At 39.5% G+C, this 23,082-nt stretch overlaps 1 protein-coding gene across 2 annotated transcripts; it reads left to right on the top strand.

Annotated features, from left to right (window-relative positions):
• Window positions 1-1,012: 1,012 nt before the first annotated feature.
• On the top strand, window positions 1,013-15,957 carry LOC139447304 (BPTF-associated chromatin complex component 1-like). Of its 2 annotated transcripts, XM_071228603.1 has the most exons (6): window positions 1,013-1,127; window positions 2,675-2,769; window positions 7,991-8,092; window positions 11,011-11,162; window positions 13,698-13,793; window positions 15,883-15,957. In XM_071228603.1, the coding sequence occupies exons 1-6, from the start codon at window positions 1,110-1,112 to the stop codon at window positions 15,903-15,905; spliced, it is 486 nt and encodes a 161-aa protein (XP_071084704.1). In that variant the 5' UTR covers window positions 1,013-1,109; the 3' UTR covers window positions 15,906-15,957. The 2 variants fall into 2 exon arrangements, with proteins under 2 accessions (XP_071084704.1, XP_071084705.1); XM_071228604.1 differs by lacking the exon at window positions 7,991-8,092.
• The last annotated feature ends 7,125 nt before the right edge of the window (window positions 15,958-23,082 follow it).

Genomic DNA, 23,082 nt, shown 5'->3' with positions numbered 1-23,082 from the left:
GCTACTGTCCGAGCTACTGTCAAAGCTGTCCGAGCTACTGTCCGAGCTACTGTCAAAGCTGTCCGAGCTATTGTCAAAGCTGTCCGAGCTACTGTCAAAGCTGTCCGAGCTACTGTCAGAGCTGTCCGAGCTACTGTCCGAGCTACTGTCAAAGCTGTCCGAGCTACTGTCAAAGCTGTCCGAGCTACTGTCCGAGCCACGGTACAAGTTATTATCCTGCATTTATCCTGCATCTGTGCTGTTCGTTATATTACGACTTATTCTTGGAGTGTGTGATATATCATTCAATCATTGTGTGGATATTCACTGAATTTATGGAATTATGTTATATTGAATTTGTGAAATTTGAAATTAAAGACAATATCAAAGTGCTGGATCGAGTTGAAACTTTGATATCCTCTATCTCCATTAATTAGATAATTTAAGAGTTCACAGTCACTATTTGTATAAATGATTAGAGAGACGTTTAGGTTCTGAATAGATCAAATATATTGTTACTTTCAAAGGTGTGAACAAGATGAAACGTCTTTATTAGTAATTTTCAGGAGATGTGTTGTGCCTAGAATTTAAAAGATACGAACACCTATTTATAGTACATATGGTTTGTCTTTCCATGAAAAAGCATGTAGATTACCTTTGATTAATGGTTTTGAGTCTGTTAAATCATTATGATATTTTTGTGGAAGTATTAGTATATTCACCGAAACGTCGCAGTCATTATAATAAAGAATCCCTTGGTCATTTTACCAACTTCTAAATGCTACATTGAAAACGAGAACTGACATAACTTTATTAAAAATTGCTATTTAAATAGAATTAAGTCAATCCCTTAACAATTATATCATTGTTTCGCCACCGTTTTAGTTGGTTTAGCGGAAGCGAGAAGCAAACTATTATTTTAATGAGATTGGAATTAAATCTTGATTTTCAATCTTATGACGTTTTTGTTTAGGTGAACTTTTTATTAAACGTCAAGAAACTGTTTCGAGAGTAACAACGCGTTTCCGCTTCCGCTATTATTAGTCGCGGGAGATGCAACCCAAACAATGAAATTTTCTGTATAAATTGTTGCTCTTTTAGTATGTTGTTAGTGAATTGATGATCACATTATGAGTTCTGCAAGCAAGGTAATAATCATAGGCATCGAACTGATATAGATCTTGTGAAAATGCTAATCGATGTGTTGAAATAGGATGCTGAAAACTCTTTTGTTTGAAGCGTTTGTTTATCTTGAAACGCTTGAATGAAGCGATGTCATACGCCTCACAATATTGTGCCACTTGTGCAATTTTGGAGGGGGGTGATGGTGAGAACGGGTTTGGAACACATCTGACCTTAACCTAGTGTTTGAAGGAACAGGGCGTTGACCGTTCTGAAGCTTTGTTTGTAGACAATATTCGATAACCACCGATCTATGCTCGCCTTGTGCCATGACAGACTGTTCTGCTCCAGTGACCACACCTCAGGTGTAGGCTTATCATGTGACCAAACTTTTCTCTTGTTTGTAAACAAATGCACTTATTCTGAAATAAGAACAGACGGGCCTAATGCAAGCCTTTCTGTGCAGTTTACATATTGTTTTGCATAATGATGTAGACACCTGCGACAGTGAGGTGCAAGACAAAAAGTGACTGTATCTCCTGCTCTCTCTAGGGCTTTGATGACAGCATGTGGAGGATAAATATTCAAATGGAACCAGATTGATGAAAGTTATATTGATCTAAATGTGTTGAAACATGATAAATGTGAATGGACTGTGGAAGATGTGATGATGTGACAGAGGTACAGTGCTAGCTGTAAGGAATTCTGGGTAGTGTTTCATGTCTTCTTGAGTACATAACAAACACTGGATGGCTTTGCAAGAGGCACGAGCCCTGTTTTTAATGGCTGTCTCCTCCTGCGTACAAAACCTGTGACGTCATACGCATGGCTTTCAGCTGGTCCTGTAACATATGCACAGAGAATATTAGTTCACATGTTACAGGTAGGAGAGTGATTGGCTTCATATGATCAAGGCATATTCATATTGTAATCTAGATAAACACTGGCTTCTAATCTAATCAAGCTGGCAGTTAGTATTTTGTAACTCATCCGTAAGAAAAGCACACAATCTTTCACTTCAATGTCTCTAAAATAAAAACATTACTGAAGCCAGTTTACTTTGCACGCTGCTTGTCTTGTCGGCTTCACTGTGAGGATCTCTCTTGTTTTGGTTAAGAATTGAATCAGGCATGTGACGTCACACTCAGAAATTATGTCATGCATGATTTAAAAACACAGAACTGTCAACATACTGTCCCTTTAAGGCTTTAACTCATCACTGACACAGCTAAGTCATGGGTCTGATTCCTCACATTGGTAAAATGTTTGAAGCCCATTTCTTTTTTCCCAGACATGACCCCTGTGTGGGGATGCCGGTGAGAATAGGCAAGAGGCGACAGGGTCGGTTGGTCAGACTCGGTGACTTGGTTGAATGTGTGTCATTTTACCTCAAAGGCATAGATTGGTGCTCATGATGTCCATCATTGGATTGTCTGGTCCAATCTTGATTATTTACAAGCCACCGTCATATAGCGTTAAACAACAAACAAGCTCTCCATGACCATGCTGGAATATTGCTAAATGAGGCATAAAATCTGACTCACTCACTAACTTTTCTCAAATGATGTTACAGGTTGGGGAAATATTTACAGCGGCTGGATCGGCTTTCAGTAAGTTGGGAGAGTTGACAATGCAACTCCACCCAACAACAGAGCAAAGCCCTACAAGGTATGTGGAAGGTAGAGTCAGGCTAGAAGACACCTGCCTTGTTTCAACTAACAACATTTAGTGGTGGACAAAAGTTTTCCCTGTATATGATTTACTGTACAAGCTTTTGTAAATACCATGGAGAGGGAGTCCTGAGTTGGATAACTTGTTCCGTATCCATTTCAATCTGAATAAAATAAGTTTAAACTAACAAAAGTTTAGCACCTACATACCTAAGTTATTGTACTTGTTTCTTAACATGGTATACACAATAGTATCTTTTTTTTGGTACAATGTTTCGAAATAGTGATTAGCATGATTAGTGAACATGATTAGATCTAGGGCATTTTGATTTTGAGAATTGAGAAAACTGAAAACAAAGTGTTCTGAATCCCCCTAAGTATGCTAAAAGATAAGCAAGTCATTAACATGATTAATAATCGATATATTGATATACTGTGTAAGTGTATAGACACAGTGAGAACATGAAGGTAAGTACTACAAATATACTTACCCCATATCACCGTCTATAAAGCGACCCCACGTATAAGGCGACCCCTCTGTACAAGCCTTCGGTGAGTTGTGCGATCTTCGATCACTTCACATACGATTTCGCCGAAATGAGTATAAACAGTATTGAATGAAGTTTTGAATAAAAATTAATTAAACAGATTACAAACATCAGTCCAGATATGTAAATGAACTCTTTTTATAACCAGACACTGTAATTACATGATTAGTTTGCGTACTTCAGTACGGATTTGTTGACATGGTATTTCCAGTGGTGTTACGTGCTCATAGTAATGTCTTTGCGTTGGGGAAAAAACAACAAAACTTCAACCCTGTGTATAAGACGACCACCCCTGAAAGATCCCTATTTCTAGGTATGAAAAACTCGCCTTATACACAGCGTTATACGGTATTACAACCTATGATTATTATTAAGCATGTTAAATATTAGCTAAGCTATCATCATGATCATTTAACAAGTTAAAGTTAAACCAAGCCTTGAACCAGTCCATTTTAGACTACTTTTATGACAAGCATAGGTTGCCGGAGTCCCCAGTTCTAGAAGACTTGCAAATATTCAGATAACGTTTTGAAGAACGAAAGAAGACTGCCTCTGTGGTCTAGTGGATAGAGCATCTGCCCGGAGAGCGGAATGTCTGTAGTTTGATCCCCAGCCGTATCATACCTTAAGTCATTAAGAGGTGGTACTTGGGGTCACTATGATGCATCTGAGTGGGGTATCCATGGAAACGGCTTCATCATTGTTCATGGAATCTCAGTGGGCTGACACCATAAAACCAGCATTACACAGACACGTAACGTGCGGTGGACTTTGTAATGATGATGCAGTGGTGCCTGAGAACCAAGAACATTTTTTGTTTTAGCGAAAAATCATCTATTAAACAGATTTGATACATCTCTACATGAGACCCGTGAAGATTCCGGGGCAGAAAAGGTCTTCAGTTTTCATGCTTGCCGTAAAAGGCGACTATGCTTGTTGTAAAAGGTGACTCACGGGATTGGGTGGTCAGGCATGCTGACTTGGTTGATACATGTCATCGATCCCAGTTGCGCGGATCGATGCTCATGATGTCAATCACTGGATTGTCTGGTCCAGACTCGATTATTTACAGACCGCTCTCATATAACTGGAATATTGCTGAGTGCGGCGTTAAACAACAAACAAACAAAAAACAACAACATCTCTACATGAACATTATGAAAACAAGACAAACCTGATGGACCATGATGACCATTTTAGGAGTGGAGTGAAGCCAAATCATTTCAGAAAGATGATATCTGATTGGCTCTGACACCCTTTAGTTTTGATTGGGCAGTCAGTGTTTACACGGGTGTATTTGAAGCTTGGAATCCCCTTAATTTCAACATCTAACATAAGGGTTATTACCATGGTAACAAGGACTCCACTACTTTCAGGCTGAATTTTGAACACAGCTTATTATTCCTACATTTTACCATGAACTTGGAAGTAACTTGATTCTGGTTGGTCAATCAGAGGTGTCAAATGACAATAACCACCTCTTATTTAAACATCTGTATTGACTGCACAAGGTAATATTTATAGAAACGTTCTTCTTTCACCATCATCATGGTTATTATCAGGAGGCTCTTATTAGAATATTATTTTGGTGAAAAACAACAGAGTTGAAAGATCGTAAATTTCGTGGTTTATGCTGACAGCCTGAAATGTTTATATATGACAGATATTATTTTTCCAGAATTTAATTGCCCATAATTAAAGGTGCATATAACAAACGTATTATTCACGAATAAATAGTCTTGTGTACAAAATATCAATCGGAAGGGGTGCTTATTGGGATTGTTCAGTAGCCAATATATTAGCCTTGGGCGCTTATTAGAGCGGGGCGCTTATAAAATCGAATACGGTATATTCAAACTACATGTGGCAATACATTCTGGACAAAAAACACTCCGGTGGTCAGGCTCGCTGACTTGGTTGATGCATGTCATTGTATCCCAATTGCGTGGATCGATGCACATGATATCAATCATTGGATTGTCTTGTCCAGACTCGATTATTTACAGACCGCCGTCATATAGCTGGAATATTGCTGAGTGCGGCGTTAAACAACAAACAGAAAACACCACAGAAATCAAATAAGGGGATGTATTCATGTTTCTGGCACTGCAGAGTGCTTGAAATCTGTCACTTTTCTATAGCCAACCGTGACATCATTAACTGTGTCATAATGAGGGATGTGATGTCATATTAGTGGTGTGCAGTGTAGAATTAAACCATGCAAGGCTTGCTTCATATTCTTCAGGAGTGCCCACTTCATGTTGGCTTTCCATTTCTGGTGTCCCCTGCCGTGAAATTGCTGGAATATTGCTAAAAGCGGCGTGAAACCGTACTCACTCACTCACTCACTCACTTACTCATGTTGGCTTATTCTCTGCTTCACACTTTCGGTGCCTGTTTTATATGTGAGTAAAGTATAATCATGATAATGATAAAAAAGTCAACTAAGTTTGAGCATATACAGCACCTTTAATGACCTGCTGAAAACGCGACCACCTCCGTGGTCTAATGGTAGAGCATCCGCCCGAGGAGGGGAAGGTACAGGGTTTGATCCCCAGCCGCGTCATACCAAAAGACGTTAAAAGATGGTACTTGTTGTTACCCTGTCTGGCGCTCGGCATTAAGGGGCTAGCTCAAACAAGGACTGAGTCAGCTCGGAGTCAGTATACTGTGTCTGAGTGGGGTATTCATGTTAAACTGTGGCATGGTATCTCAGTGAGCTAGCACTATAAATCGGCATCAGTCCGGACTAGTACAAGCACATTTCACCTCACCACCTGCTGAAAACATTGGACTCAACCCATGGCGCCTCGCTCAATATCTTGGCTTACATATGTTTGCGTTTTATTTAGTCATGGTAGAATGGAAACACATACTGTGTTTTCAAAGTAGAGCTAGGTTACCTGTAGCTTTAACTGTGCTATATTTAACATTTAACATGTACGGTTCCATGTATGTTAAATCTTCATGCTAATTAGCTCTACATTGAAAACACAGTATGTTTATCTCCTAACATGCCTACCTCAGTCTAGATTTTTGAAAAACTTCTTTTTATCATTTGATAGCTGCTGTGTAACCATGGTAACTGAATAAACATCAGTCCATGATCATGAATTATGGTCACTCCAACTATGAAATATACTCAATATTATATTTATTATGGTTATTCACGTATTGGAGAAAGCTATTGATGTTAATCATTATCATTATTATAAACACAGGATGAAAATTACAAAGATGTGAAACGATATGATGAGGTTTTGAAATGATATGTATCCTGATACAGTACTTTGATTTTGAAAAATGGATATTCTTTCTTTTTGAATAATGTTGAAGGTGAACCCTGAATCATTTGTTTTAAATTTCAGAGATCAAAGTCAATTTCATTAAAATGAGACCTTAGTTTTCGCTACCCCTAAACAAAGATTTGAGGACATTACGGGTCATGTCAGAACGACCTTTCACAAATTTTGACCGACCAATGAAATGACTGACAAATCTACATTAGCCAATCAGAAGGCAGCTTTCTCAAGCTTTACGACACTAGTTTCAAACTGGCGACTACGCTTCGAAACATATTTTGACGTATTCTCGATTAAAAAAAATTAAAACTGACAAGAAGAACATTCTGGAATGGCTTATAGATGGCCTAGATTGTATGGATATAATCATTAAACCCGTAACTGTCGTTCAGAATACCCCGTGTTAAATATTTCGTGGTTGCATGATTAGAAAACACATTCCGATCACTTTCATGATCTGGTAAGCGATGTTCTGATTGGTTGGATGAAAGGTCATTCTGACGTGACCCTTAACGGCATGTCCTCAGATCTTTGTTTAGCGATAGGATATTATAGGGCAAAAAACATACAGGCTATAGGGCAGTGTCAATGTTTGGCTATTTAAAACAAACAAGGAAATACTAGAGAACCTGCATCAGCTGGATGTTGAAGAGTTTCTTTTGTTATTCACGTTTTTACGCCAATGTAACGTTTAATGTATTATTATATGTATAGCAATACAGGGTTGTCAATTCATGTGTTGTATAATGGGCCTTGAGTCGGGATACAATACTATACAGCTGTATCGTTACCCCACTAGAATTTACTCTGTAGGCAATAGACAATGATAAAACAAATATGTCGTATAGGAATGTAAAGATATATTGAACGATCATTAGATCGATAGGAATTTAAAAACACCGATAGTATTTTCAATAGTGTGCATAACAGTTGACATGGTTGATAGTTTCAATAGTTGCAATTTGTTATAAATAAAACATAAATTATGTGTCAGGTAATTTTAAACCTGTCGTGTGGATTAGCAAGGATTAGGACAATGATTAGAGTTACTTCCCCTTGGTTTGAGTTGCAACAGGCGTGAAAATGGCTGACTTTGACATTGTCGACAGTATTGTGTTCATTTCTATTTCACTGATTAATATAATTATCAATCCTTAAACTTTGTTTCATACTATCGCAATACTATTGCAGTGGTTTTGGGTACTATTGCAATGCTATCGCAATAGTGAAAATAGCCCCAACAGTCACGCCTAATGTTGTATAACTTGATAACTGTTTAGATACTATTAATATCAGATGCCAGAAATACACTCCCTGATCTTTTTGTTGAATTGCACTTTACTAACGACTAACATTTTGTTTTTAACAGTGGAAAATGGACAGACAATGAAATTGAAATGCTCAGATCGGCTGTTAAAAAGTTTGGAGATGATCTCAACAAAATTAGTGAAGTTATAAAGAATAGAACTATGTAAGTATACATTTTATTAATTGTTTTGATGACGCATACATGGCAACATAGGATGAATTACTTTGACGCTCCAAAGCTGCGGAACACTCCCAAGGAACAATGGTTTAAAACATTGCAACTATGTCATGTATGTGGACTTGTCAAATTGTGTTTAGTCTGTTCAGTAATCCAGACAATCAGTATTACCCAACTAAATAACAGTTGCCTGTGTACAAATATGTGTGAACAATTTCAAAACCTACTAGAATAACAACACTGTTCTGATTTCTCAAGACCTGCCCAGAGGCCGGTATTCGACACCAAATTTGCGACAGTTGTCAGGGAAAAATCTTTTTAACTGATTGATTGAAGGTAGTGCATGATATGCTGTGATTGGTGCACAGACCGTGTGTCTTCCATGTTCTTATGTTAAGGGGTGATGGGGTAGCCTCGTAGCTTTCACTCCTCACTCTGCTTCAATTCCAACATGGGTATAAGTTCAGGCGTTTTATATTTTTCGGATTACGGACCCGCCGACTCTAATTTTTTAGAAAATGTAAAAATAATGAAATCAGACTTCCATTTTTTTTCCTGCTGAGAGTCGCGTAGTCAGTTATTTTATTTTCATCAGCTTTTAATAAATAAACATATGAATTTACCGTTGTAAACTAGTAAAGAGATACTAATCGCTCTTTGTTGATCTCGTAGCCGAACATGAATACCCTCCCTTGACAATTGTCCGTGTTGTAAGTGGTAGAATTTGTATTGTTACAAGGGGCTTTATCATCACAAATGGCTGTCTTTTGAGCACAGACTAGGTTCATAAAGTATGCCAGAGGCATTCTGCATTTAAAAAAATGAATCTGGCTTTTTTTCCCCCCTTTTTAAACAGTGGACTTTGGGCTGAAAAATCTGTAATCCTAAAAATAAAAAAGGCCTGGCCTAATGTGTAAAGCCCATATCTGGTGTTCCCCACCGTGATATTGCTGAAATATTGCTGAAAGAGGTGTTAAAGCACTCACTCAGTATTCATTCACTCACTCCTCGTGTTATTGTAAATAAGGATATCACTCTTGTGTGGTTTTAAGTGTGGGTCAAGTGACAGGGTGATGGTAACACAACATTTGTTGTTTTTCAATTTACTGATTCACTGACATAATTACAGTACGTGTATTTCCATAATTGCTAATTTGAGCAGCTGGATAAGTTCTGGATAAGCGATATGTGGGATGGTCGGGTAGCCTAGTGGTTAAAGTGTTCACTCGTCACGCCGAAGGCCCGGATTCGATTCCCGACATGGGTACAATGTGTGAAGCCCATTTCTGGTGTCCCCTGCCGTGATATTTCTGGAATATTGCTAAAAGCGGTGTAAAACCATACTAACTCACTCACTCACTCGCTCTTTACGATATGTGACACATGCTGATCACACTTGATCTATGATTTATTTATATGATCACGGAATCAGGGATTTTATGGCCGCTACATTGGCGCCCAACGTGGGGCTGAGCACGTTTATATATTTAATTTGAGCAAAATAAGCCTCAGTACCCTACTATGCGGCCTGGGACATGCCTTCTGTTGACGATGGAGTATGTAGCAGGGCGTGGAGTCATCCCACAGATGACATTCTCACCTTGTCAGCTTGCTGACGGGGTTAACCTCTTTGGTCATGTGGACAAGGTGTCCGACCTCTGATCAGAAGGTCCGTGGTTCGAATCCCATCACGGGACTCGGAAATTTTATGGCCGCTACAATTACAAGGGCATTTTATCTTCAAACAGGCTAGTAAAGCTTTGAGTTTAGTTCTAACACACATGTAACATAGGGAGTATGCTCAATAAACTTTAGAAGTATTGAGTGTGTTCAATTCAAAGATCAGTTTTGTGGGGACAGGTAAGGGTTAGTCAGACACAAATTTGAAATATTTTTTACGTACACTTGGTGCATTTTCACATAAATATTAGGTTGCACTAGTGCATGTTTTATATGGCTAAATGGTGCCCTGGTTTCACAAGGTCGCCTAGGAACCCATCAGCTGTAGCCCAGATACAGTATGATTATGATGGCTGTGTATTGGCAAAAGATTTGTATTACTATGTATTTTGACCTGTGGCGATCCGGGGTAGAATAGGTCTTCAGTAACCTATGCTTGCAGTGAAAGGCGACTATGCTTGTGGTAAGAGGCGACTAACGGGATCGGGTAGTCAGGCTCGCTGACTTGGTTGATGCATGTCATCATATCCCAATTGCGTGGATCGATGCTCATGATGTCAATCACTGGATTGTGTGGTCCAGACTCGATTATTTACAGACCGCCGTCATATGGCTGGAATAGTGCTGAGTGCGGCGTTAAACAACACACAAACAAAACAAACATAAATCCAAATGGAGCCCAGAATGATGTATAATTTCAGAACTAGAGCTGAGGCAATCAAGACTTGGCAAATCATTCTAGACTTGAGTTGGATTCCCTTTTTAATTTATTCTACAAACTAGTACAATGTATTTCGATGAAGGTTTCAGTATTGTGATACGTATTACGATATATTGGGAGCTTTAGTGTTTGACAGTGATTGACACTGATGTCACCATGGTCTGGTGTCTCTGTTTTGTAGTCATGGATACAGGGGATAACAAGGTGAGAGAGAAATAACTCTCTTCATTTTTTTTTTGTGATCAATTTCGAAGGGAAATACCATTTGTGAATGAAATTCTTGTAGATTTCAGGCTGATATGGTTAAATGTTATAGATAAAACCAGAACTTGTCATGTATTCTCTTAACCCAATATACCATGATATACTGGTACACGGAAAGAATATTGCAATACCTGTCATTTGAAAAGCACCTTGCTGTATACTTGTGTCCAGGTAATACCCCGCGGTCCCAAGGATTATGTGAAGTTGTTGCTGGATAAAACTCTTTCTACCGTTTCAGTTCTCAAATAAAAAATCAGTTGAAACGGAAAGCATTTGAGGATGCTGGCATACAACCCACCGTGGAGACATCGCCGACAAAGACAGTCGTCAAGCACATAGTAACGCACCACGTGACGCATGAACCTCAGACCAAGAAACAGAAAACATCAGGTAAGGGGGAGAATCTACAAGCTCTGATGGGTAGAGCAGGGGTTGGGGGAGGGGGGGGGGGGGGTGTCTCTGTTGGGGATGTGTACAATTGTATCAGTTGTATTCCAATCATATTCCCACACATCAGGCAACACCCACACATCTGGGATACACCCACACACTGGTATACACCCATAAAACTGGGATACACCCACACACTGGGAAACACACATACACTGGGTGGGATACCCACACACATCTGGGATACACTCACACACTGGGATACACACCTACACTGGGTGGGATACCCACACACATCTGGGATACACCCACACACTGGGATACACACATACACTGGGTGGGATACCCACACACATCTGGGATACACCCACACACTGGGATACACACCTACACTGGGATACACCCACACAACTGGGAAAAACCAACACATCAGGCACGCCCACACACTGGGAAACACCCAAACATCTGGGAAACACCCACACACTGACAACAACCACACATCAGGCAACTCCCATACACTGGTAAACACCCACACATCTGGGATACACCCACTCACTGGGATACACCCACAAAACTGGGAAACACCCACACACTGGGATACACCCACAAACTGGGATACACCCACACACTGGGATACACCCACAAAACTGGGATACACCCACACACTGGGATACACCTACAAAACTGGGATACACCCACACACTGGGATACACCCACAAAACTGGGATACACCCACACACTGGGATACACCCACAAAACTGGGAAACACCCACACACTGGGATACACCCACAAAACTGGGATACACCCACACACTGGGATACACCCTCACACTGACAACAACCACACACTGGGATACACCCACAAAACTGGGAAACACCCACACACTGGGATACACCCACAAAACTGGGATACACCCACACACTGGGATACACCCACAAAACTGGGAAACACCCACACTCTGGGATACACCCACAAAACTGGGATACACCCACACACTGGGATACACCCTCACACTGACAACAACCACACATCTGGGAAACACCTACACACTGACAACAACCACACATCATGCAACACACACACATCATGCAACACCCACACTTCAGGCAACACCCACACATCAGGCAACACCCACACACCAGGCAAAACCCACACATCACGCAACACACACACACACACACATCAGGCAACACACACACATCAGGCAACACCCACACATTAGGCAACACTTACACATCAGGCAACACCAGGGGTCCGGAAACCGTCATATGCGCCGGACATGTCCGATTGGGAATCTCAAATGTCCGGTCTAAAATATTGCTTACCGGACATTTAAATTTTTCTGTCCGGACATTCTTAAATTTTGACCGGACATGATCAACAGTTAGGACTGAGCAATTTCTGTCTGCAGTTGTAACACAATGAAGATTATCTACACTGACAAGCTTTGTTTGTTTTGATTGCTGTAAATACATCGTACCTAGAATGATAGTCCAATCGGTCAATCACTGTAATAGGCAATAAACTGAGTTGACACTGATTAATCGAGGATTTATTACTGAGAACATCTTGTTGATTTGAGTAAAATGTGTTTACAACTGTACATAAATACCTTGCATCATCGATGTACCTCATTATCCTCACAATGCTACGATACGTAACCTCAGTCAAGAAGCGAAAGCGTGACGACAGCCAGTCGGCCGATGCAGATCAGTCGAGCGGATCTGCCAAACCCTCAAAGTCAGAATGATCATTTTGTAAGTCGTGGCTAATGACTTTCACTAGGTTGACATACAACGAGGATTTGCATATTTTATTGTTTTCAGTAGCTAGTCGTATATTGAATTTTGATTGACCGCCATTTTGCTTTCTCGGACGATCGATATCAAATTTTTTTATGGTCAATAATTAAGTACAGATGAAAAAGTATTCAAATAACTACTGCTATCAACGATAGTTTAGGATTTATGATTATATTATCTGTCTTGTTTTTAAATAATCTTTAGTTTAAAAAAAAACACTTTTCCCGTGAGGTCACGTGATAACCAAATATGGGATAATAGTCTCGATCCAAATGTTACAACGCGTACACTTGAGCAGACTCATGAATATTAATTAGACCGTTCACAACGTTGACAGATCGTTATTATAACAGAAACAAACGTATGTTTTCCATATATATCTAAAATGATATTATTTGTTTTTAATTGTCCGGTGAATTAAACAATTTAAATTGAAACAATTCATTATTCATCATATTATGAATACGTAACAACTTGTAATTTGTGTGTAAAAAGTCGTACTAAAACACGCTGTTTGAAGGGGGCGTGGCATAAATGTAAATGTCCGATTGGGATTTTAAATTTTCCGGACCCCTGGGCAACACCCACACACCAGGCAACACACACATCACGCAACACACACACACACACATCAGGCAACACCCACACATCACGCAACACACACACACAGACATCACTATTGATCATGATTGATTGTATGGCAAAACATTGTGATCTGTATTTATATTACAGATGTGACGCTGAGTGCTCTCAATGCTCCTGAAAGTGATGTCGACATTGAAGGTTTAGGTGATGGATCTGCATCTAAAAAACTAGACTTCGACTCAGGCACGTATCTCTCATGCATTACAGTTGATGCAGGATGGGGTCCCTCTGTTTCAAATTAAGAATTGACTTTCACTTTGTGTGAGTTCATTGGAGTATGAACCTTCATAGAGTGAGGGCCAAATTGTATGAATGTCAAAGCTTCCTTATTTTTAAATTTTGTTTTATTGAAGGATTTATATTTTGTATGTTTGAATTGCATGTTAAATGTTTGGGGGGGGGGGGGGGGGGGGCACGGTTGGCCCAGACGTCTATGGCGCTGGGATTCGCTGTGCAGATATGCGTCCCTAGGGCACGCCAGAAACCTATGATTGTGGGTTCAAATCCCGGTTCGCCCCAATTATGTTTCTAGGTTTGTCAGCACCATACCCGTGCTTGTGGATTTCAGTGAAGTGGTAAACGTCTGAGACCTGCATCACTTCGGGCTTTCCTCCCACATAAAGCGGACACACCGCGGTAGGACTGAAATACTGTTAAAAGCGGCATTAAACCCAACTGACTCACTCACTCACTTAAATGTTGGGGTATTACAACATGTTACAATGTTATCGAAAAGTTTGAAAATTATGAAAATTAGAATATATCCATTATTTTTCTGCAATTCTGAGGTAAATTACATTTTCTGCAACTTTTCTGGATTCCAGAGTAGAATCTGTCCCCACTAGCCTATGCTTGTCGATCTACCGGGGGTCAGGCTCTGTCTGTTTGTGTGTCATGGCGACCCGATGGCATGGATTGTTGTTCTAGCCTTCAATCATATTGGTCCATATTTACTGGTCGATGTGATGTTACTGACTTATTGCTGACATATTACTGACATGTAGCTGAAATATTGCTGACATGTAGCTGAAATATTACTGACATGTGGCTGAAATATTACTGACATGTAGCTGAAATATTACTGACATGTAGCTGAAATATTGCTGAAATATTACTGACATGTAGCTGAAATATTACTGACATGTGGCTGAAATATTACTGACATGTAGCTGAAATACTGCTGAAATATTACTGACATGTAGCTGAAATATTACTGACATGTAGCTGAAATATTGCTGAAATATTACTGACATGTAGCTGAAATATTGCTGAAATATTACTGACATGTAGCTGAAATATTGCTGAAATATTACTGACATGTAGTTGAAATATTACTGACATGTAGCTGAAATATTACTGACATGTAGCTGAAATATTGCTGACATGTAGCTGAAATATTGCTGAAATATAACTGAAATATTACTGAAATATTACTGAAATATTGCTGACTGGCATAAAACTACATTCATTCCTAACAATTTTTATAGGAGATTTTCCTTCATTCTGCCCCTCATACAGATATCCCCGTAGATGTCTCAGCAATGTCATTACCATGATTAAAATCAGATATTTTACTCCACAAACCCAAGCTGTCACCAACCTATCATGTTGTCAGTGTTCCAAAGTAAGGGAGTCCTTGCGATTAGCTCCTCTATTATCGGAGTCTAGAGACCCCATAAACATTGGATTTGTAACGCTAGGGTTGTGACAAAGTGAGGTGACGTGAAATGGGCTTGAATGTCGCGTTCAATATTGTTGCACTTATAATATCATATGGTGATATACATATGCGTGTGTGCGTACATGTGCATACCCGACATTGAGACAACATGCTGACACGAGCCGACATCCCCTTGTCTTATCCCCTTAATGCTAAGCACCAGGCAGGGTAACAACAAGTACTATCTTTTAACATCTTTCGGGGTGGTTGGGTAGCCTAGTGGTTGAAGTGTTCGCTCGTCACGCTGAAGACCCGGTTTCAATTCCCGACATGGGTACAATGTGTGAAGCCCATTTGTTGTGTTCCCTTGCTGTGATATTGCTGGAATATTGCTGGAATATTGCTAAAAGCGGCGTAAAATCTCTCTCACTCACTCACTTAAACATCTTTTGGTATGATGCACCATGAATTGCACCTCCAGCCTTCCGATACAGAGGCGGTGTAGTGACGACCATTTCACTCTCATCTATATATCATGTATTTTAGAACCTGTGTCATGCACAGATAGCGACTTGTTCCCAGGGTGATGCTATTCTCTTGTTGTCCTTACAGATGTGGACTCCAGTATGCTATAGCGATGCTGCAGAAGAGAAAAGAATTTATTTTCTTGATGGAAACTCCCATCTGTCCTACTGTAGGACTCCTACATGATGAAGATAGTCAAACTGATCCTCACATGCTCTCATCGCAGGAATTCCATCATCATCATCATCATAACAGTTTCAACGTGTTTCATGCCCGCCTCCAACAATGCCCACCATTTTAAAAACTAAATTCAGCTGTAACATAACACATTACCTGCCGGTCTGCAGTTTTACTATTATAAGTTTATAATGAAATAATGGGGCTTTTACTGTGTTGAACAAAGTGGAAGCTGTTTTACATATGTTCAGAGTTTTTCGAATTTATTTGTTTGTTTGTTGTTTAACACTGCACTCGGAGATATTTCAGCTATATGACAGCAGTCTGTAAATAATCAAGTCTGGACCAGACAATTCAGTGTTAGACATAATGAGCATCAATCCACACAATGGGAATACAATGACATGCCTCAACCAAGTCAGCGAGTCTGACCAACCGATCCTGTTTGTCGCCTCTTACAACAAGCATAGTTACCTCTTATGGTTGCTGAAAACCATTCCTAACCTAGATCTTCATGGGTTTCCATGGGTTAGAATTGGTCACTAGCATCCTATGCTGGTTGTAAGAGGCAACCAAATGGATCAGGTGGTCAGACTCAGTGACTTGGCTGATGCATGTCATCATACCCTGTTCGGGGTGGATTGTTGCTCACAATATCAATCACTGGATGTTTTGGTCCAGATTGAAATATTTGCAGTCAATCATCATATAGCTGGAATACTGCCTAGTGCAGCATTAAACATCAAATAACTAACCTTCTGTTGTATCATAGTGTGTTTCCAGGGTGGGAAAATATATATTCAAACGGGTGAATGGTGGATATCAGAACATGTTTAATTTTTTTTTTTTTTTGGGGGGGGGTACTTTTGGACCGGTGGGTGATGAGAAACACAAAAGCTACACTTGGCCTGACATTGAATACAGTATGTAATCTTTAAAAGACAGGGCCATCGGTGCATTTGCAATGCCAGTGTGACACCATATCCCTTGATAGGGGCGTGTAATCGCAAAAACATGGACGCCAAAAATGTTTGATGTCTGAAAACATATAATCCATTGATAATAGTGAATGCTGTTTGTTTGACAGATGCTTGTATTGTTTATTAAGAGATATTTATTTGTAAGGCTAAAACAATGTCATGAAAACAAAATGAAAGAAAACTTAAGAAACCTTTTTCTGCTTTGGGATGTAAAATAAGATTCCTAAAAACAGGTTTGTACATTTCCAAAGGAAAACCTGGAAACCACTTGTTTTTATGCTTGTTTCTTACCTGGGTGTTAAAGCATATGGCGAAATGCTTATTTATTTTGAATTTGTTTGCAATGGTGTTTTATCTTTTACTACATGCACCTGTTATATTAGTGTCAACTGTTTTATTAGTAAAACAACAGCTTGATGTAAGGAAATGATATTTGTTGAAATGTGTTTTACTCTTTAACATGTTAAGAACTTATCAGAATATGTTTTAGATTTTTGGATTTTAATTTGATAAGTATGTAAGGCAGTTTACGTTATTCTAATCAGTATGTGAGGCTGGTTAACAGAGAACAACACAAACTTGGGGGTGGAGGGGGGTCCATCCCCCCCATTTTTTCCTCTAACATGAACACAACTTGTATTGATTTTATAGTCATAGGTGGCCAAGTGAGATATAAGGTCTTGCAGTTTGCCATGCAGAGTTATATCCCCTAGCCATGCCAGGATCCACTTATGGTAACTGAAACACCACATTCAACCCTCATTATAATCCTTGGTCAGCAACACTCACATGCTTGCGAGTGAGTGAGTGAGTGAGTATGGTTTTACGCCGCTTTTAGCAATATTTAAGCAATATCACGGCAGTGGACACCAGAAATGGGCTTCACACATTGTACCCATGTCGGGAATCGAACCCAGGTCTTCGGCGTGATGAGCGAATTCATGCTTGTGGGTTTCAGCAAGGTTGTTTGCATCAATGATCAGGTTCGAATCCCGGTTCGCCCCGATAATGTTTCTAGGTTTGTCAGCACCATACCTGTGCCCGTGGGTTTCACCGAAGTGGTAAACGCCTGAGACCTGTATCACTTCGAGCTTTCCTCCCACATTAAGCTGACACGCCGCGATATAACTGGAATACTGTTAAAAGCGGTGTTAAACCCAACTCACTCACTCACTCATCCCACTGTGACTGGAACTGGCGCACCAACTCAACTCTCTCCAATATTTATTTAAGTCTCTGGAAGCTAATAATTTCCTTTCCCAAAGTTTGTCTTTTCAACATGCCCATATTACCGTTTTTGCAGTTTATTCTAAGTCATGCAACAAGTAAGTGTCACATTGAACAATCACACATTGAAGTACCAGAATGAAACATGCCATTTGTAGTTGTCATACAAAAATGCTGTCACCTAGCATCTCATATTTTTCTCTTTTGTACAGAATATTAACTTGGTTTCTAGTAAATGTAGCTAATTTGTAAGATTTTGAATTTAATAAATATAACATAATGTTTGTCTTGATGTTTGTGTTTTGTCCACAATAAGGTTGGGATGTAGAAATTTCAGTTGTCCATTTTCTCTGAATAACAATCTACCCTGTCCATCCAATCTGATTAAAATCAGAGCTTTGTAGCAAGAACTAAGATCTGATCTTAATCAGATTGTCTGTCCGTCACATTTTCTTTCTGCAGCTCAACTCAAACTCCCTTTGAAATATTTTCTTGAGACTTTTTGAGAGGCAACAAAGACTTGAGTGATAGGAGTCATTGTACCAGACAGCGTGGATCATTGCCCGTTATATCAATGACTAAATTGTCTGGTCCAGACTTGATTAGTTATCCATTTCAAATAAAGATATATCCTGTCTCATCTCATAGATGTTCACTCACACACGAGCATCAATATAGTGCTTTTAAAATCATGGGATCCCACTGATTAGTGGATCATAAGTTGCAGCACTTTAGATCAATCGGCCACTCGTGCACCTGGAAAAGACATCTGTATGATCTGAATAACTGAATGAAATGAAAACAGAAACAGGGTCAAATATTTCAAAAGTCCATCTAAAAGGACCCAAATTATGCTCACTCTTGCTTGACATTAGTCATTTCTGGAAGACAAAGAGAGCAAATGTTTATAAGACAACACCCATGACACTATAAGAATAAGCTTTTTAAAAGTTAATATCATGCCTCACTGGAAATGCTGTTGAAGTGCTAGTTGGTGCAGGTGTTGGGTTCACGTAACAGGAAACCAGATCCTCCACCTTGTGTTAATTTCAAGATCCGCTGTCATGCATGGCGGAGGCGGAGCCGGCCTACCTGGGTCATGTCTTTTTATAATTTATTTGAAATATATATAGTAAAGCTGCAACGAAAATAACATGATGTTGGAATATATCATTCCTGATAAAATAATAGTTTCAAATACAAATCTTTCTTTAAAGTTATATTATTGGGTAATGTTTAACCGAATCACCTGTAGATTCCGAGAACGTTTGTACAGCTGCTTCTGGCTTAGTTTATGAGACAATACACACAGCAATTGTAATCTTTGCCTATTAAATAATGCCTAGATGAACAGGAAGTACTATTTAAACGTAGATTCCGAGAACGTGTGTACAGCTGCTTCCGGCTTAGTTTATGAGACAATACACACTGCAATCGTAATCTTTGCCTATAAAATAATGCCTAGATGAACAGGAAGTACTATTTAAACGTAGATTCCGAGAACGTGTGTACAGCTGCTTCCGGCTTAGTTTATGAGACAATACACACTGCAATTGTAATCTTTGCCTATAACATAATGCCTAGATGAACAGGAAGTACTATTTAAACGTAGATTCCGAGAACGTGTGTACAGCTGCTTCCGGCTTAGTTTATGAGACAATACACACAGCAATCGTAATCTTTGCCTATAACATAATGCCTAGATGAACAGGAAACACTATATAAACGGTAAATCATCATGTAAAGTGATGTTTTATCTCAAATTTAAAATCTGTATTTGAAGTTTAATTGTTATCACCCCAGGCCCTTGTGTTGTTGCTCTATTTCTAGATCAAACATATCACGAGTGTCAGAAATGCACTTTCCTATCATATTTTTATATTCCCTTGATGGCTGCTTGTATGCCTTGGAGTGAGTGATTGAGTGAGTGAGTACGCCTTTAAGCCTCTTTTAGCAATATTCCAGCATAGTCACGGCGGTGGACACCAGAAATGGGCTTCACACATTGCACACATGTCGGGAATCGAACACGGGTCTTCGGCGTGGCGAGAGAAAGCTTTAACCACTAGGCTACCTGACCGCCCCTTGTATGCCTTGGACAAACTACAGGGAGACCATGTCTGCTGGGTTCTGTAGAGGCAAGTGTACCCCAGTCAGAGACAACTTCAGCAGATGTGTGTTTTGGGAGTTAACCATGGGGTTTGTTTGTTTGTTATCTATTGACGCACTCATCAATATTCCAGCTATATGAAGGTGGTCTGTAAATAATCGAGTCTGGACCACACAATCCAGTGATTGACATCATGAGCTTCGATCTACGCAATTGGGATACGATGACATGCGTCAACGAAGTCAGCGAGCCTGACTCCCCAATCCCTTAGTCGCCTCTTATGACAAGCATAGGCACCTTTTATGGCAAGCATGGGTTGCTGAAGACCTATTCTGCCCCAGATCTACAAGAGAGATTACTGGTGTATCACTGTTACCTGTGACATCACTGACCCACATACACATCTTGAGTGAGTGAGTATGGTTTCACGTCGCTTTTAGCAATATTCCAGCAATATCAGAAATGGGTTTCACACATTGTACCCATGTCAGGAATCGAACCCGGGTCTTCGGCGTGACAAGCGAACACTTTAACCACTAGGCTACCCGACCGCCCCTACACAGCTAGAAAGTGATAGCTATGGTCTGTGCAGGTAGTGGTCCAGGAAACAGTTCACTTGGATATGGTCTTTCCTGGTTGTCACACACGCATGTATTGTAACACTCAGCAGCCTCTGGGACATCGGAGTTGCCATGACAATCATGGAGTATGTTGGTCTTTCTCTTCCACTGTGGTCTTCCATGGTAACATGCAGTTGTTTGAAGAAGCAGAACAGCAATAACATATGTATCTCTTTCTCATATTTGTTTCTGGCCAGGATCAGTGTTTGAATAAAATTTTGAATACTTGACTGTGTGTATGTTTTGTTATATTTCTTAAAAATCACCTTGGCACCATTTCCAATACTTGTGTTAAATTTTTCCCAAATGTATACATACATCGTCTTCGGAATGTGAGGGTGACCATTGCCCTGGATGGCCATCCTCCTCATGTAACGGGGAAAAGGGGAAATAAAATGTATAAAACAAAAAAACATGCAGTTGTCATAACAAACAATACAGATTAATGTAATTATTTTTTAATTGTGTAAAAAGCAACAATATTACATTCTTTGTCCAACCTTCTACTCACAAATTACAACTATCAGTGCTGCATTCTCAGCATTGATACCAATTCTGTCAACCTCCGATACCATACTGTCAACCTCCGATACTGTCAACCTCCGATACTGTCAACCTCAGATACACAATACATACAGTATTGTCAACAATACATGCAGTATGTTGGCAGACATTAGCACTGTTTCCTGTCACACGAATAATACAAAGAAAAGCACACAGTTTTAGTAAAAATAGAGAAACTTCCAATCTCAGACACAGTTAAACATGGTATTACCAGTAATGCACTCCAGTGTACCTTTGAAATTGATTCACTATATCGCAACTTGGTTACTTACAGTGAAAATACAGGCTAAAGGTTCCACTGGTGACAATAACAGAAATGCTGCTGATTGGCAGTGGAGACAACTTTTGCTTGCAGATTAATTTTGTCTTAGTTGGTTTAGAGAATTTTGGTTTGTTCTTACAATGTCTGTGGATGAAAAAACAACAAAACCAAAACAACATATTTCATTTGTGTGCTTCTTAAATCTTGTTTGCATTACCATATGGCATGTAAACATATCTTAAATGGAATCCACAAACTGAATGACTGTGTCATAATGAAGGGCCGTAACTCTAATCAGTCTACATCGCACAAACTGAACGACTGTGTCATAATGAAGGGCCGTAACTCTAATCGGTCTACATCGCACAAACTATCGGGGAAAACACTTTGCGTTTTTCGCAATGAAATAAATTATGTGATATTTCAAGTTAACTTATCTTATTATTTATTCTTATACTAACAAAATATCAGAAAAGTCATTTTAATTTTTTTTCATTTTGCTATTTTTCCCGTCAGCGGATCTGTAAACCAACAAAAAATGAATCGCCTAATTAAGAACATAAGTGTACTGTAATGACAGGTATGTACTTCACATTATCAAAGTGTGTTAGATCAATGTGGGAGGAAAGTCCAAAGTGATGCAGGTCGTCAACGTTTACCACTTTGGTGAGACCAACTGTTCAGAGTTAAGGATCATCATCAGAGCAAATCTGGGACCATTGGATCCTGATATGCCAAAGGGACACAACTCTACACAGTTAATTACGGTGCCTCAGACTGACCCACCCATAGCTGCAATATCAAGGTAATGGGATTTATTAGTCAGTACGCTATATCTGGGTTAGTTTTTCAATTCAATTCTATTCGGATTATTTTTCGTAAGTGAAGGCCAATGGCCCACAGTTACATTTGTATTACAAGGGATGTGATGTACACAGATCTTTTAGTGCTGACAATAATGTACTACGAAGTGACATCGCTTGATAGATATAGATAGCTAGACAGTTAATTAATTTACAATCAGTTGTAGACATAATCATATTAAATTTTTGTTTGGTTGGATATTCACAATATTTAGGTGGTCTGGGTTAGTTGTGACAATGATGGTGTTTGATAAAGCCATGTTTCAGTGTACAGAGACCTCAGTGTCTGGCTAATATCAGCAGATGTTCGCACAGAACACAAACCTTCCACTCAGCACACACAGTTACATTCTAAGTCCCATCGCTATATCGGATATCATAAAACTCACCAGAAGCTAAAGTTTTGTTGAAACACTAACAAATAAATGCATTCAACTATTTCATAGACAAGCACTGTTTTAAAGTTTTCAACACACTGTTCACT

The sequence above is a fragment of the Haliotis cracherodii genome, unplaced genomic scaffold (genome assembly GCF_022045235.1).
Source record: "Haliotis cracherodii isolate W230 unplaced genomic scaffold, xgHalCrac1.p SCAF_7, whole genome shotgun sequence".
Classification (NCBI taxonomy): domain Eukaryota; kingdom Metazoa; phylum Mollusca; class Gastropoda; order Lepetellida; family Haliotidae; genus Haliotis; species Haliotis cracherodii.
This window is presented reverse-complemented; position numbering and strand designations above follow the sequence as displayed.